The 17,946-nt window shown below is 35.0% G+C and overlaps 1 protein-coding gene across 1 annotated transcript; it reads left to right on the top strand.

The window, feature by feature from the left end:
* The first annotated feature begins 961 nt into the window (after nucleotides 1-961).
* Hemk2 (HemK methyltransferase 2, ETF1 glutamine and histone H4 lysine) lies at nucleotides 962-14,924 on the top strand. The gene is made up of 6 exons (XM_027929349.3): nucleotides 962-1,103; nucleotides 3,005-3,091; nucleotides 3,817-3,907; nucleotides 9,054-9,137; nucleotides 12,365-12,506; nucleotides 13,751-14,924. The coding sequence occupies exons 1-6, from the start codon at nucleotides 970-972 to the stop codon at nucleotides 13,855-13,857; spliced, it is 645 nt and encodes a 214-aa protein (XP_027785150.3). The 5' UTR covers nucleotides 962-969; the 3' UTR covers nucleotides 13,858-14,924.
* The last annotated feature ends 3,022 nt before the right edge of the window (nucleotides 14,925-17,946 follow it).

The raw sequence follows: 17,946 nt of genomic DNA, 5'->3' as shown, positions 1-17,946 counted from the left end.
TCAGGACCCATTGTTATACGGAAAGGATTTACTTACTGGAAAGCTAATGCTTGCCTAGTTTTCCCTCCCTCCTCTGGAGCTGCACAGTCTCTCCGCTTTTCCTTGGGGGCTATTTTGTAGGAAAATTATTTTCCATAACCCTTCACCATCCAGTGAAAAAGGCACCAAACCAAAGTAGATTTATGGATGAGTTCTACCAAATGTTCCAGAAACAGAGTCCTATCTCCTTCTAGGAGCACAGCATAATCCTGAAATACAAAGAGCTAGTTTAGTATCATTCCAGCAATGTATTAAAAGAAAACAGCATCATCTTAAGATTTATAAAAAGAGTGCACATACTATTCAACATCATAAAAGCAATTTCTGTAATACCCAAAGGACCTAAAAACAGCATACTACAGGGACACAACCTCATCAATGTTTATAGAAGCACAATTCACAATAGCTAGACTGTGGAGCCAACCTAGATGCCCTTCAATGGATGAATGGATTAAAAAATGTGGCATTTATACACAATGGTTTAATTTGACTTAAAAAAATCAAAATGACCAAAAAAAAAAAAAACTTAATCGTAAAGTTCAAACTTTAAAGTTCAACTCGTGTAAAGAAAAAGAGACAATAATAAAACTTAGTTATCATTATTTTTGCAAATACTTGCAAACTAAAAATAGAAGAAATTCTCCAAATGTCATAGGAATATAACATTCACCTTAGTCAAAAAACGACTGAGGATGCCCAGTATCAGGTAAGTCCATAAAATGAAATAAATGTTCAAAAGCAAAAGCAAATGGCAATAGCTAGAGAGTAAGTAACTGTCTACTGAGAAATTCCAACAGCATCCACACAGACTGCTACAACTAATCAAAAAAACAGCGCCTGAGCCTCAGTCCCACTCTGGGCCGGCGCCCAGGCGCGTGCGCGTGCGCATGCGCGATCCTGACGCATGCGCAGAGGACGAAGGAGTGAAAGATGGCGGCGCAGGAATTTCCTACGCCGCTGCACGGGCACGCGGGTCGGGGCGCTTTCGGCGACGTGTACGAGCCCGCGGAAGACACGTTCCTGCTGCTGGACGCGCTCCAGGCGGCAGCAGCCGATTTGGCTGGGTGCGAGGAGGGAGAGGGCCCTAGCGGGAGAGGGCTTGGGTGTTCCGGAGGGGCCTCAGCGGCCAGGGAAAGGACTGTCGCCGGCCTCAACTGGTGGTGGCTTAGCCCGCCCTTCTGTGGATGATTGACAGCAGAGCGAGTGCCTTATATGAGTGTTTTCCTGTAGATGCGCGCAGCTAATGTGCAAGCAATTTATCTCTAAGCCAGGTATTGATCTTGGCTCCTGAGCTCCTTGTCGCTGTACCACGTTGTGATGTAATTATTCCTTCCAGCTGTTAGTCTGTTAATCTAAGAGCTTCGATAGATAGCACACTCAGAAACAACAAAATATTCCTGAAACGCTGATGTTGATGTTTGTTGGCGGGTGGGGGGGTTACCTAGCTCATAAAAGACACTTTTGGTGCAACAGAGGGCACCAAAAAGAAGAAAGGTGGTGAAATACTGGGAGCACGAAGGAATTTGTAAACCCACTCTACATATTCTGTAATGACAGCTGTTAGCCACATGTGATTGTTGAACACTGGAAATGTGACTAATGCAAATGACACACTGAATTTCTTGTTTCATTGTAGAAAGTTGTTACATGGATTTAACAGTCTATAGAATCTACTCTTGATTTGTTCAAGTGTTTGCCATTAATTTTAGATTAATAAGAAAAAGAACTATTACCTGTAATTTTTGAATGAAAGGATTTGGGGTCATTAGATTTATTTAATGATCAAGACTTGAAGTGGTTTTCCTCAGGATGAAACAAACAGCTGTCAGCTTCAAAGGTCTATAACGAGTTTATCCCTCTTAAACGGGGTCATATTTTTTGCACATTTAGAATATGCCAACTCTTAAAACTGATTTTTCATCATAGGTGAAACTTTTGGATATACTGGACTATAGAGTGGTACAGTACTGTTTTATAGCTTGTCTTTTATTCTCAATATCTCAGAAAGTTTACAAGCACAAATTGCATTGCAAAATCTGCTATAAAAGGATCTGATTTTATTATAATCTTGGATATTTCTACTCTTGGAATTCTAATTATGAGACCATGATAGTTGTTTTCAAAGAAAAGCCTGAAAAGATTCACAGACCTTAGTATAGCCCATTATACTAGCCCATTAAAGGCATGTGTGGACTGGTTCCAAAGTCAGAGAATCATACTTTCTTGTTGGATAGTTGTTTGGGGAGTTAAGTGCTAGAAATTCCCTTAAATGCTATCAAGTCAACCTTTGTAACTGGGAATAATTGGTGCTTTGGATGCATGTATAAGATTGGGAACAAGGAAATAAGTTTAAAGAGGAAATGCAATAACATGAAGATGTTATTATATTTAGCAATGTTCTAAGACCAAATATTCAGATATATTACCATTTGAGCATTTAACTATACAAATGCAGAATTCCTTTGCTGCTCTACGTCTCTACAAGTAGAATGGAGGACCTTTTTTCCCCTAGGATGTGCTGTTGAATTTATGAAGGTTAAGTACTTAAAAATTATAGAGTAACTTCTTTCATGAATAAAGTTTGTAGTAATACCAACACTAATACTTTAGGAAATACTAACCCAGGAAATACTATCCCAGAAAGGGATGGCATCTTTCATATTAGTATTTCCAACCCTAAGTTAATATTCCATGAATTTTTGTAATGCTTTGTTGAAATTAAGAGCCATATGTTGTAATATGTATCTTTTATGGATTTACCATATGTTACACCCGCAAAACATTAGCAGTTTTGAGTTGCACAGTGTCAAAGCACAAAGTGATTGTCAGAAATTATAATTTATATTTCCATATATTTGCAGGGGAGCAATGATGTTGGAGAAATATAACTAGAATGAGAATGATTTTCTGTGAGGTGTATTTTAATACTACTGTACTAATATTTACTTTGTTGTATATTTTTCAGAGTGGAAATTTGCCTTGAAGTTGGGTCAGGGTCTGGTGTGGTATCTGCATTTCTAGCCTCTATGATAGGACCTCAGGCTTTGTACATGTACGTATATAATAATGTTCACCCAGATCTTACAGTGAGATTCGCTGAGTGTGACTGCTTGAATGAAAAACTTTTATGTCTGTATCTGATTGTGTTTAAGAATAATAAGGACAAAGATTGCAAATTATGTTTCCCTAGGAATTCCAACTTTATATTCAAACAGTTCCTTATATCCCCAGTCCTTTTTATTTTTTATTTTGAGACAGGGTCTTGCTAATTTGCTGCTTCTGGCCTCAAATTTATGATCCTTCTGCCTCCACCCCACAAGTTGCTGAGATTAGACTTAAATGTTTTACATAGAAAATTTGAAAATATAGAAAAATATGAAGAAAATAAGTCACCAAAAATTTTTACCCCATATCATCCAAGTGTGTTTTCATTTTTTTTTTTATTTTCATTTTTTACTTAATATTGTATCATGAGCACTTCTGTATCAGAATTTTCTTAAATCATACTTTTGGTGGCTGCATAGTATTATAGTTAAATAAGTTTCTTCAGATGTGTATGCATATATGTTTATTATTCTGTTCTTATAAATTATATCAGTATAATCATCTTTTCATCAATCTAACCAATGTTTGTTCTTCTTTGCCATTATTAAAATATTCTAATTTTTTTCTACACCTGCTATATGTAGAATTCATTCCTTGAATTATTCAGTATCAGATTTGCCTCATGGACATAGGAAATAGTATTCTTTTTATTATTATTATTATTATTATTAGGTGCACTGATATCAACCCTGATGCAGCAGTTTGCACCCTGGAAACAGGACGCCGTAATAATGTCCAGATTCAACCAGTAATTACAGATTTGGTAAGCTGTTAATCCTTGTTCAATATCAATTTCCTTTTCAAATGAATTGAAGTCAAGCTAAGTGTGGTGGTGCACACCTGTAATCCCAGTTCAAAGCCAGCCTCAGCAATTTAGCAAGGCCTAAGCATCTTAGTGAGACCCTACCTCAAAATTAAAAATAAAAAGGGCTAGGGGTATAATTCTGGGTAAAGTATCTCTGAGTTCAATCCCTCCACCACCATCCAGTACCAAAAAATAAAAATTAAAAAAATCAAATAAATTAAAGTCACAATGTTTTACGTCAAAGAAACTTTAGTAATGAATTAACTCATGACCCACTAACACTAAGCAGTATAATTTATATAAATTCTTGGCTGATAGAATCCATCTTCTCCATATTTCAAAAGAAATTGATATTGGCTTGCATAAGTCAGGCATCATCTGTATCAGTGAACTAAATTCACATTAGTTTGAATTTTAAAAGTGGATAGCATCATGCACACTTGACTTCAGGAACTCAAATGATGTTAGACGCATATTTTTCCTGGCTCTGAACTTTTCTCTGTTGGCTCTGTTCTTAGGTAGTTTTTCCCTTCATAGTAATAAGACATTTGCATGTCTGCATTATATTTCTCAGCAACTCCCCAACTAGAGAAACCCTTTATAGTCTGTTGTTTTAACGAAAGACCCAGAATGAGTGTTGGGTTATGTGCATATATCTCTTTCTCTGTATCCCAGGGGAATTGGAATAGTAGATTAATGGTTTAGAACTGAGTCATAGTCTCACTTCAAGAACTGGCTTGGATTAGACCCTACCTGAGCCACTTGGATTTAAAATGACAGAAGGTAGAGTTTCTCCAACAACAGCCAAGGAGATGTAATTTTAAAAAAGGTAGAATGGGTCCTAGGCAGGCAAAAGCAACAAATGACAGCTGTAGAACCATTGTTTTCTTTTAAGAGGTTAACATCAGGGGCTGGGGCTTAGCCCAGTGGTAGAACGCTTGGCTTGCAGGTGTGAGGCACTGTGTTTGATCCTTAACACCAAATAAAAATGAATAAATGAATGAAGATATTATGTCCAAAAAAGAAGATGTTAACATCATGCACTCTTAAGTTGCAGTTAAGTTGATATTAAGACTTGGATAAATTTTAATTCATAAGTTTTTTTAGTTATAGACATGAAATGCCTTTTAATCAGCAAAAATCAATAGCACATCCCAGCTAGACATAAAAAAATGCAAAATGCTTTCTGTGCTTCTTTACCTGTGTTATTAGTCTTACACTAATGATAATAGGTAGCTTTCTTGTTCTTCAAATTTACAATTGTTTTGCAGTCCAGAAGGAATTAAGCCAAAGACACAAATTTTTTTCAGATTGCTAGTGTTATTATTGCTAATAAAAACTACAGTATCAGAAAAGGAATATTAGGTGATTTACATTAGATTTACATTAGATCAATGTGATGATTTAATTTTTTTAAATGTTTCCTTAGTGTATCCATAATTGATACGAAATATATGTTTTGATGGGTTTTTTTTGTTGGTGTTTTTTTGTTGTTGTTTGTTTGTGGTAAGGGTTTGAACCCAAGGCCACTCAACCACTGAGTGATATTCCTAGCTCTTTTTGTTTTTTAATTTTTTAAGTCAGAATTTTACTAAGTTGTCTTTGACTGGCCTAGAACTTGTTATCCTCCTGCCTTGGCCTCCTCAGTAGCTGGGGTATAATACCATACCTAGCTTAAATATGCTTTTGAAAGATCAGTGAAACTTCAGAGACAGAAGAAATTCAGAATATCTATATTTTTAAATAGACATGGGAATATTTTAAACAGGTTATATTTTTGGAAGCTACATGGTATTAACCATAAATTCAAAATTAAATTATTTGGATAATCCAGATTATCCAAATCCAAATCTAGAAGTCCCTTAGCTCTTTTAAGATTTAAACTTACTGGGTGTCCATGCCAGAATCAGTTCTCCAGTAACATTAACTCTAATACTAAATTTTTTTTATTTGTTCTTTTTAGTTATACACGACAGTACAAAATTTTTTTTCAATTTGAAAATATTTTTATTTTATTAATACAGAGCATTTTAACATATCATACATACATGGAATGTAACATCCCATATTTGTGGCTGAATATGATGTGGAGTTACACTGGTCATGTATTCATATATGAACATAGAAAAGTTATATGTCAGATTCATTCTACTGTCTTTCCCATTCCCATCCCTGTTCCTGTCCCCTAACTTTCTACCCCACCCACCCGCTTCGATCCGGTGAACCTCAACTCCTTCCTCCCCCTGCCTATTATGAGTCTTCATCTGTATATCAGAACATTTGACCCTTGGCTTTTGGGGGGACTGGCTTATTTCACTTAACATGATAGCACCAGTTCCATCCATTTACCTGCAAATGCCATAATTTCATTCTTTATGGCTTTATGGCACCTAGGATGCTTCCATAGCTTAGCTATTGTGAATTGAGCTGCTATAAGCATAGATGTGTCCACATCACTATAGTATGCTGATCTTAAGTCCTTTGGGTATATGCCAAGGAGTAGGATAACTGAGTCAAATGGTGGTTCCATTCCAAGTTTTCTAAGGAATCTCCATTCTGCTTTCCATAGTGGTTGTACCAATTTGTAGTTCCACCAGCAATATATGAGTGTACTTTTCCCCCACATCCTCACCAACATTTATTGTTACTTGTATACTCGACAATTGCCATTTTGACTAGAATGAAATCTCAGTGTAGTTTTAATTTGCATTTCTCTAATTGCTAGAGATGTTGAACATTTTTTTCATGTATTTGTTGACCAGTCGTGATACTGAATATTCACTTATACAAAGCAATAAACAAGAGACTGGCCTAAGCACAGATGTTGTGATCAACTTATAAACCCTTTACAGAATTTATAAAGCGTTTTTCAGAACATGGGGCATAAATTTCCAGGTAAACTCATGGTTTTGGATTGCTGATTTACCTGTTTAAAAAGTACCACTTTCACTATATTTCATTTTTAGTTTTATAAAAGTCTTTAAAAGTGTGTATTACACTTTTCTTTATGTGCTTAAAACATACCAAACATATTTCACCTTTGACTCGTTAATATTGTCTGTGCTATGTATGGTGATGATTAAGGTCTATTCGGGTATATCCACCTTTACACTAAATAGCTATAGTCTGCCATATTAGTTGCTTTATTTTGTCATATTTCATTGCTACTTATTGACAAAACTTTTGTTTCTCCATTTTAATGTGTTTTATGCTAGAAAATCAAACAACCAATTTAGTTGAATTGTTACTTAGACCAAGAGTTAAGGAATTCTGAATGAGTGCCTCTCATATGAATAAATTCTATGAGTTTTGCTAGGAGGCCTATTTTGCTTATTTCCCAATTCTCAGAGATGTTTCCAGGCTGTGTTATTTAGCAAATTAAAAATATGAATGAATATGAATGGGTAAGAGATAACTACAGTTTAGACTTTTTATCAAGTCCATAATGACTTATTTAAATTCATTTTAACTATAAGATTTCCTATTTTTAATATCAATTTTTCTCTTTATTTAAAATTCAGTTATTGCAGTGATTATAACAGCAGTACCTCAGGGGCTGTCATAAACAGTTGCAAAGCACATACTTTTCTAGTTTCATTACCCAGCATTTGTGGAAAATTGTATTGTGGAGTTCTTTACATTATGAGAAACTTAATTTCTTATGGGACTCAGAAAAGCTTTTGGTTACTTAAATGTATTTCCTCACACCAGTGCTATTACTGGGGAAGACAACAGATTTCTCATCTTTTGACTGAAGACAAGACTACATCTGAATTACATCCAAAAACTGGTTATCTTTTCTCTTTTTAAATGAGAAAGAAAATTTACCTCTGTAAACATTTCTTCAAAAGTACAACTTAATATTCTCATTGAACAGCATAGTTAACAGACTTAATCTGATAATTAAAATAGGATTGCCTGCATAAACCTGGATAAAATGAAAATTCAAAGATACTGTTTCATAGTAATATATGTAAGTAGCCCAGCAATATACCCAGTATTTAGGTGATAAGCCTGGGCATTAAGTGACTTTGAATTACAAGGTTTCTTTAATTCTCTTTCGACCATTCTGATCACATTAAGGAGAAGGTCTCAGTTTGGTGTTTTTCTTTAACACCTATTTAGCACTGACAAATGCCTTTTAAGGAAAAGAACAAGCCTGGGTTACTCTGAAACTGGCAACAGTAACTATAATTTAATAACATTTTGTTTGTATTGCATTTATTCTTGAGACATTTCTATTTCCAGAGAGTCCTATTGATTATCCATTTATAATAGTAAATGGTTAAGTCTCCTTTTACATTTAATTTATTGAACAAAATGGTATTTATTTAAAGAATGGTATTCAACAAATATAGTAGATATTTATGCAGATATGGGGACAATTATGAGAGGTTAATAAATAAAGTTTTGCATATTGTGAAGAAATAGCCTCAGAATCAATGAGTAAAGAGCTCTTCCATATATAGAGTTTTTACTCCACTGTGTGTATGAAGGCACAACATGACATAATCAGTTATGATTTTTAAGTATTTAGTTGTTTAATTGAATAGAGGAATACTCTAAGTGGCACTTGGCTATTTCAGAAAAAACAAAATTTTAAAGAAAGTACTAAACATACTTTCTATAAAAAGGACACTTTTTCTTGTTCCATGGAAAATTATATCCACTATAAGGATTTTCAAAACACCAAAAGTTCATCTTCTTACATTTCTGAACCTCAGATGTGTTTTCTGTCATTCCATCAAATATTTCTCTTGGTTATAGGAAATACAGGTTTAAGTCAGTGGACATATTCTAAACTATTGTCCAAATCTATGCAGAATATCTGCTACAGAATTAGAGCTTGCCTTCTTCTTATTTCATTTTCTCAAAAGGAACCCAGAGTATAAACATGTGCTGTTGAGTAACAGAGGCTTTACTAAACATTTGTTCATTCTGATCATTGTTTTTAGTTAAGTGTATATAATCTTCATCTGAAAATGTAAAAATATTTGTTTCTATCTAAAAGTAAAGCCTTCTAACATTGCTTTTTTCCACAAACCTGGGAGAGTAGCATTTTTCTAATTATTTAAATCAGAATTCTGTTGTTGAATATATTTAGGTTAAAGGCTTATTACCAAGACTGAAGGAAAAAGTTGATCTTCTGGTGTTCAATCCCCCCTACGTTGTGACTCCACCTGAAGAGGTAAGACATGCAGCAAAATTTAGTTATGAATATTTTTGGCTATTCTGTTTCCAAAGTAAAATGAACATCATCTGACATCGGTCAGCTGCTGTAAATACAATGCTTTGATTTTATCCTAATTGTCAGTAATTGGATACTGTTATTAAATAGTAAAGGAGTGAAAACTAATGAAAATACACATTATAATATATATCCTTAAATTCTCCCCTAAATCATATTTTAAAATAGATACTTAAACTTCTTTTTTTTTTTTTTTTTTTTTTTTTGTGGTGCTGGGGATTAAACCCAGGGCCTTGTGTATGCAAGGCAAGCACTCTGCCAACTGAGCTATATCCCCAGCCCAGTACTTAAGTTTATATTTTCATGTCTATATCTATCTTTTATCATGAATAACAAGTTTATGAAATAAAATAATTTTTATTATTTTTAATGAATAATAAATTCACATAGGAATTCCTTCTGAAAGTCTTTGCCTTCCTCCTTTTATAGGTATTACCAAAAAGCAGAAGTGGAGCAATTTCTCATTTTTAGTAGGGAAAAGAATTGAAATGTATGATTTTTAATACCTTAATAATAAAGAGGTAAACCGTATTACCCTTTTTCCAGGAAGTTCAAGACAGACAGTTTTATAATAGACTAAGACTAGTTTTTCTTTATTTTACTTATTTTTTTTGATTATTCTCTGGCAAAGCTGATAAACCAAAGTGAGTCAGCTTTTTCTTCCTGTGACCAAATGCCTGAGAAAATCAACTTAAAGAAGGATTTTCTTAGTATCAGAGGTTTCAGTCCATGGTCACTTAGCTCTGTTGCTTGTGGGCCTATGGTAAAGCAGAACGTGGCAGTCCAGGTGTAGCAAGAGCTGCTCACATGACAGCTGGGAAGCAGAGAGAAAGAGAAATAAAAGGAGACAGAACACAGTAGTAAGGACATGCCCCCAAGAACCCACTCCCTTCAACTAGGTCCTTCTCCTGTAGTTTCTACCATGTCAAAATAATGCCATCAAATTATTAATCTGTCAATGGGTCAATCCATTGATGGGGTCTGAACCCTCATGATCCAATCACTTCCCAAAAGCCCCACCTCTGAACATGGTTGAATAGAAGATCACACCTTCAACTCATGAGCCATTGGAGAACACTTCATATCCAAACTCTAATAATCCTAACCCATATTGTGACATAGTGACAAAGAGACTGGCCCTGCAGGGGCTAGCCGCAGACCATCTTACCCCTTGAAACATCAAGAGGCTGTGTTCCTCCAAAATAAGGGAATAAATAGAGGAAGAGAAAGACATGGGTCCCAGAAGAGGAGGTAGTTGAGCCCAGGAGAAATCAAAGGAATACCAGCACAGAGAAGTCCCCAAGAGGAAAGAGTTGACAGAAAACAGAGGAACTGGTAAATTTCCTAAAATGATGAGCTTTGTGGAAAATTATAGTGAAAGGAATGTGTCATAGATGTGAAAAGAGTCAGATTTAGATTCAAAGAAAATTATGCAAATAGACACAGTGAATAATAACAAAAAAACTAAATAACATATTACACAGCCATTAAAATAGTAAATTAGAACTACACCAGATGAAAAGAGGAGGTTTCCATAAGATATTATTGGGTAAGAAAAGCAAGATACAGGTGAGAATATAGAATATGATTCTTTTCTTGTAAAATATAATTTTAAAAAATCCCTGTTACACATAAAAGATAAGGGAGGAAACGACAAGCAAAGCAGCAAGGGAAAGTACAGCTATTTTAAAAGGAGGTATATGAACACATTTTTCTTCTTTGTAAAATTATATATGCATTTGGTTATAGATATAAAATAATTATTTTTAAAGGAGTAGTATGTGCCATATTAAATGAATATAAACAGAAGTATGACTATATGTAAATATTTTAAATTAAAATATGGACAAAGGCTATAGAAGGAAATAGAAAACAGTTGTGTCAAGGTTGAAGTAATTTTTGACTAACTTTTTAAAATATTCTTTGATTTTGAAAACAATATACAGTGGTAAGGATCTAAAGATTTCTAATACTAAAACTTTCATGTAGTTTGTTATAGTTTGGATAAAGAAGTGCCCTCCAATCACTCATGTGTTGAAGGCTTGGTTCCCAGTATAGCAGTGTTCAGAGATGGGGCTTTTGGAAGATGATTGGATCACGAGGTCTAACCTTCTGAGTGAATTAATCCAATTTATAGATTAAAATATGAATAGGCTATTGGAAGTGATGGAATCTGCAAGAAGTGAGAGGAAGAAGTTTGGGGAGTGGGACGTTCCCTGGAAGGGTATTTCTTGTGCCCAGGCCTTTCCTTTCTGTCTCTCTCTTCTTCCTGGCAGCTAGGCACTGAGCAGCTTTTATCTACCACATCCTTTGCCATATTCTGCCTCACCTCAGACCCAGAGCCAGGGAGCCAGCTGACCATGGACTGAATCCTTTAAAACTATAAGCCAAAATAAATTTTTCCTATTTTGTTTTTCTCAGGTATTTATCACAGCAACAAAAAACTAATTAACACAGAGTTTCTTTGTAGAATATCATTAGATTTTTAGAGGAAAATATACTTAAGTGTGCCTTTATAAAATAAATGGGTTCCTAAAAAGGTTTGTACATTTCATACAATAGTAGCATAGGAAAGGTCCATATGCACTGGGACATTTTGAAATTGTGTCTGTACACAGTATATCTCTTAAAATACAAGCTCTCCCTTCAGGTTTCTCTTAAAATACAAGCTTTCCCTTCAGGTTTCTAAGAATTCTTCTATGTTAAGTATAAGAATTACCATTTCTCTCATTTTATCATATTATTACTAAGTACTTAGTATGTGTAAAGCAATGTCTCTTGAAATTATTTATTCTTATAGTGGATAAAAGTATTTTTTTGGTGCTAGGAATTGAAACCAGGGACTTGTGCATGCTAGGCAAGCACTGTACCACTGAACTACATCCCCAGCCTTAAAAATATTTTAATAATTTCTTCTATTTGTACTGATGAAACTAGTATTTTTCTAATTTTAAAGATAGGAAAGAAAGTAATTCACAAAGAAAATTACCACCTTGCCTAACTTCACACAAAATAGGAAACTGAAATCTAGATTCAACTTCACTTCCTGTTTGCCAGCAGTAAAATACAAAATATAGACTTGTTTGGTGATGTTACCTGTCAAACAGATTCACTTTGTTATCTAATTAAAGTCTTGAGTTGATAAAAAAAATTCTACTTTGCCACAGGTGGGAAGTCATGGAATAGCAGCAGCTTGGGCTGGTGGCAGAAATGGCCGAGAAGTTATGGACAGATTCTTTCCACTAGCATCAGACCTCCTTTCCCCAAGAGGATTATTCTATTTAGTTACCATAAAAGAAAACAATCCAGGTAATACATACCAGCTTACTAACTATTTGCTTTGCTGGAAACAAAAATTTATAACATAGAAGACTGTAATTTATAAAGTAACATGGGATATTAATGAATTTAATCGTTAATAACAAATTAATGTTGAAAGAGGAGAGATTTTTAAGAAGTAAACTTTTCAAGTTTTAAAAAAGTATAATTTTATTTGGGAGAGTGAAATTCTTCTCCTACTCATTAGCTAATATTTGAATACAAAAACCTCTGATTTCTCCTTTTTACCCTCAACATTGTGAATTTTTTCTCTACCCTCTAGTCTTCAAGTCATCGACAGTTCTGCCATATACTCTTTTTTCCTTTTTTTTTTTGGTTCCGGGGATTGAACTCAGAGACACTCAACCACTGAGCCACATCCCCAGCCCTATTTTGTATTTTATTTAGAGACAGGGTCTCACTGAGTTGCTTAGCACCTCACCATTGCTGAGGCTGGCTTTGAACTCATGATCCACCTGTCTCAGCCTCCCGAGCTGGTGGGATTATAGGCATGTACCACACCCCCAGCCCATATACTCTTCAGTTCATCTGAAATTTTATACTCAAAGTTGTTTTACTATATGGATGTTTATAGCTTGGTTTTCAGATTACTTTATAACTAAATTGCTTCATCTATTTTCTCTTTTTCTGAATATCCCAGTTTGATTTTAATCTTATGTCTTATATCCTTAGCCCCTCAAATCACATTAAGATTACTAGCTTTATTTAGTTTTTGTGTTTCCATTTTCTTAGTTTACTTTTTTCAGTCTTATTTATTTATGAAAGGAAGGCTTCCCTTTTTTTTTTAATACATTTAAAGAAATAAGTTACTTTTATTCTTACTAGCCAATATCACTATTCAATTTGCCCATACGTTTGCTGACCATTTTCATCCAAAGGGAAGGATATATGGCAGATTGCAGCCACACAACTGAAAAATTGGTTGCTTGCTATAGTAACAAGTTTAGTTAATGTTTGGTTTATTAATTAATGTGGTTAATTAATGTTTCCAAAGTAGACTACTACTGCTATCAAGCTGTTCAATCTGATTAGAAAGTACCAAGTGATCTGAAGTCCCAAGTTCACTTTAATAGACATTTATTTGGAATACATGTTTTATCAGATGAATATAATTTGTAAATATTCTGTATTTATATTATTAAACTGTTTAGTGACCATATACATCACCAAATTATTTAATTGGAGTTTACATTTTTTTTTTTAACCCATTTTAGAAGACATTTTGAAAACATTGAAGACAAAAGGCCTGCAAGGGACCACTGTACTTACCAGACAGGCAGGCCAAGAAAACCTTTCCATCCTCAAATTCACCAAGTCCTGATATATCAAGAGCTACCAGAAGTATGCTGAGAGATACTGTGAACTGAATGTATTTTGAAACTGAAGTCATTCCTTGGTTAAGAAATCTTATCAGAAATTTGTCATTAAAAAAAAAAAAAAAAAAAAAGAGGTGGAAAGATAGGGCATTCTCTTTTACCAGGGAATCAACTTTACAGAAGTATTTATACATGTGCAGTTAAGTATGTATATTTGTAATTTGCATTTTATATGTAAAGGTTATATTTAATTACATGTGAATGTATATTCATTTCAGCATTGGTTCTACTAGCAAAACAGTGGAATCAACCTAAATGTCCATCAGGAAGGTGATTGGTTAAAATAAATTACAGTCTATCTATTTCACTGAACATGCAACCATGTAACATGACTCATGTCTATATATACTAAACAGAAGATGTCCATGTTGTCCTATTAGAATGAGAAGAGCAAGCCATAGAACAGCTTTATCCTACCTGTATATGAAGTAACTACTTCTATTTTGGGTTGGTATTTGCATTTTCACAATAATAATGTTGGTTAAAATTATGATAAACCATAGCCATTTCCCAAAGGGTTGCAGCTGGTGTAGCAGATGTGGTTTTATTGCTGGAGCAAATTAACACATTACTTGGTACCTGCTACACAATGTTGATCTGGAAAATGCCTTATTCACCATACCTATCCATAAAAGCCCACCAGAGGTAGTTTGCTTTCAGCCAACAGGGCCAGCTATACACCTTCACTGTCCTACCTTGGGTATTATCTACTCTCCAGCCTTATGTCATAATTTAGTTTTCAGGGATATCAATCACCTTCCCTATCCACAAGATACTATACTAATTGCATTGATGACATGATACTGACTGAACCAAGTGATCAAGAAATAGTAAATGCAATAGACTTACCAGTAAAATAAGGTAGGAAATCTAAATACACTTCAGGGACCTTCCACCTCAGTGAAATTAATAGGATCCAATGGTTTGGGGCATTTTAAAACATCCCTTTTAATGTGAGGGATAAATTGTTGCATTAAATGTGCCTACAACCAATAAAGAGATATAACATTTAGTGGATCTTATTGTTATTTGGAGGCAACAAATGCTTATTTGGGTGTGTTACGCCACCTCATTTACCAAGTGACCAAAAAGTTATCAGTTTTGAGTTGGGACCAGAATAAGAAAAGGCTTTGTAATTTGTTCAGGCTGCATACAAGCTGCTCTGCCAGTTAGGCCTTGTGATCTAGCAGATCTAGTGGTGGAGTGTCATTGTCAGATAGGAATGCTGTACAAAGCCTTTGGCAGGCCCCTACAGGTGAGTTCCAGTTTCAGGCCTGTAAGACTGAAACCGGTAATTTTGTAGCAAGACTGGTCATGCCATAAATAACTTGTTTTAAGAGAGAGCTCTTGGCCTGCTACTGGGAACTGAGCTGCCCACCAAACCGAGGCATGTACAGCAACACTCCATCATCAAATGGAAGTGACATACCCATGATTAGACTGAGTAGATCCTGAAGGCTGAAGAAAGTTACATGAAGATGTATTCAAATGGCCCATTTTCCTCACTCCTGCCTTCTCTCTCCCTACCTGCTCCTATGGGCAACTCCCTGTGATTTGCTGACAGAGGAAACTACTAGGGCCTGGCTTACGGATGGTTCTGCAGGCACTACCCCAAATTGGTCAGCTGGAGAACTATAACCTCTCTCCACAACATCCCTGAAAAACATCTGGTGAAGGGCTATCCTTCCAGTGAAGCTTGGAGTAGTAATGCACCAGGCTGTTGGCTTTGCTTGGAAGAGGAAATGGCCACATATACAATTATATTTCATAGCTGTGACCCTTAGTTTGGCTGGAGGGTCCAGAATTGGAAAGGGCCATGATTAGAAATTGGTGGCAAAGATATCTGGGGAAGAGGTATGTGAATACATCTCTTAATAGGCAAAAGACATGAAAATATTTGTGTCCCATGTAAATGCTCACAAAAGCAGAGGAAGACTAATGATAAAGTGAATAGAATACCCATTCTGTGGCTAGCTTTTGTCCTCTTTCCAAGGCCCTGATTTCACCCGCTGTGATCGTGAACAAGTGGCTGTGATACAGGGATTGAAGTTAAGCATGAGTTCAGCAACATGGACTTCCACTCACCAAGGCTGACCTGTCTGTCCAAGACTACTTCTGAGCAAAAATTCAACACTGAGCCTCCTATAAGGCACCATTCCCTGTGGTGATCAGACAGCTTTCTGGTGGTAGATTGATTACACTCATTCACTTCCATCATGAAAAGGACAGCATTTTTTCTTTACTGGAAAAAAATGATACTCTGGATATGGATTTGCCTTCCCTGCATGCTATTCATCCTTGGACTTACAAAATGCCTCATGTACCACCATGGTATTCCAGATTTGTGAAAACTATGCATTCTCATCAGTAAATCTAAACTTAAAATGTCTGTTAATTTGATAAAAAATTGCAATAATAATAAAAGGCAACATAATAAACAGAAAAGGGTAGGATGAGGGAGGCAGAGAGAGGGGCTGGGGGAAAGAAGATGCCCATTTAGACCTTAAAGGTACTGGTACATTCCAGTTTTCATGTTGGGCAGAAGATCCTGCCGTGTTTTACTATTTAAAATACACCTGAAAAAAAAAATATTTTTTAACATGCCTGAATAGGACCATGATTTTGAGCCTGTTAGTCTCATGCACAGAAGTTCACCTGGCAGGGGTAAACTGGAATAGTAGAGAGGCCCTTATATGTGAACAATTACATGCAGTATTTAAAGCCTGTAATATTAATCAGTGATCAACCCACCCTAGCAGAGTCCAAGTTCTGAACTAGTTGATTTTAAGAAAAGTATAGTTGCTTTCAAGTGCCTACATCACAGATTACACTCATAAGAAACAGTGAGTGTAGCTATTGTATGCTTGTCCCTTCCAAAAACTCACAATCTTGTAATTGTAGGATCTTGTGATTCTTCATATTCCCCCTTGCATCAAAATGTAAAATAGGGTAGGGTTATAACTTAGTGATAGAGCACTTGCCTAGCACCACAAAATAAAATTAACTGTACAGTGTTTTTAAAGGAAGTCCTAGAGAGAAAAAGGAGAGGGAGAGCATGAGCAGAGTTGACAATTTGGGTCAGGGGATACAGCTTAGTGGTAGAGTGTTTCCCTGGTGTACATGAGTTCTATTTCCAGGACCACCAACACACATGCACACACAAATACCAACAGTGTTAATATTATGTTAACAGATAATATGATAGTTTTGCAAAGAAAACTACAAGAATACATAGATAAAAATATGAGCAAGAATGACAGTTTAGGAAAGTGGTTGTAACAACAATATTCAAAAATCATGTGTATTTTTATGACACCAATATAGTTGAACTGTAAACCCAAGAAAAGGTTAATTCTTTCCCAAAATAATTGTATCAAGCAAGAATAACCTTAATAATAAAACCAGATAAGGATCATGTAAGAAAAGAAAATTATAGGACAATTACATCAACATGGAAGAAAAAGTATGTAATAATACCACTTATAATAGCACAAACAAGACATTGTGGAATAAACCTAGCATGAACAAAACTAATATGCATAAATATTTAAAATTTGACTAAAGGGTATTTTAAGATCTGAATAGACAGAGACTTATTCCATGTTAATGAGTAGGAAGACTCAGTATCATGAACACACCAATATAGTACAATTCCAGCCTAAATCCCAAAAGGGCTTTTCATGGAACAAGAACAAATGGCCAAGAACATATAAGATACTCCAAAATAGTAAGTGAGAGAGCTTGAACTAGTTAAATGTCCAATATATATTATTAAACAACAGCAACTGATAGTTTTATATTGGCCTAAAGATAGAGAAAAAAATAATAATAAATAAATAAATATGTACATATATGGAAACACATCTGAGACAGCAGATCAAATAGAATATTCTCTAACTAGTACAGGTACAAGTAATTTTAGATACATATGTGTATATATATCTCTCTCACACACACATGTATGTATGAGTGTGTGAGAGAGAAAGAGAATGAGTCAGCTTTTTCATAACTGGACAAAATACCTGAAGAAAAAA

Source organism: Marmota flaviventris, chromosome 8 (genome assembly GCF_047511675.1).
Source record: "Marmota flaviventris isolate mMarFla1 chromosome 8, mMarFla1.hap1, whole genome shotgun sequence".
Taxonomy (NCBI): Eukaryota; Metazoa; Chordata; class Mammalia; order Rodentia; family Sciuridae; genus Marmota; species Marmota flaviventris.
Note: the sequence above shows the minus strand (reverse complement) of the source record. Positions and strands in the feature narration are given on the sequence as shown.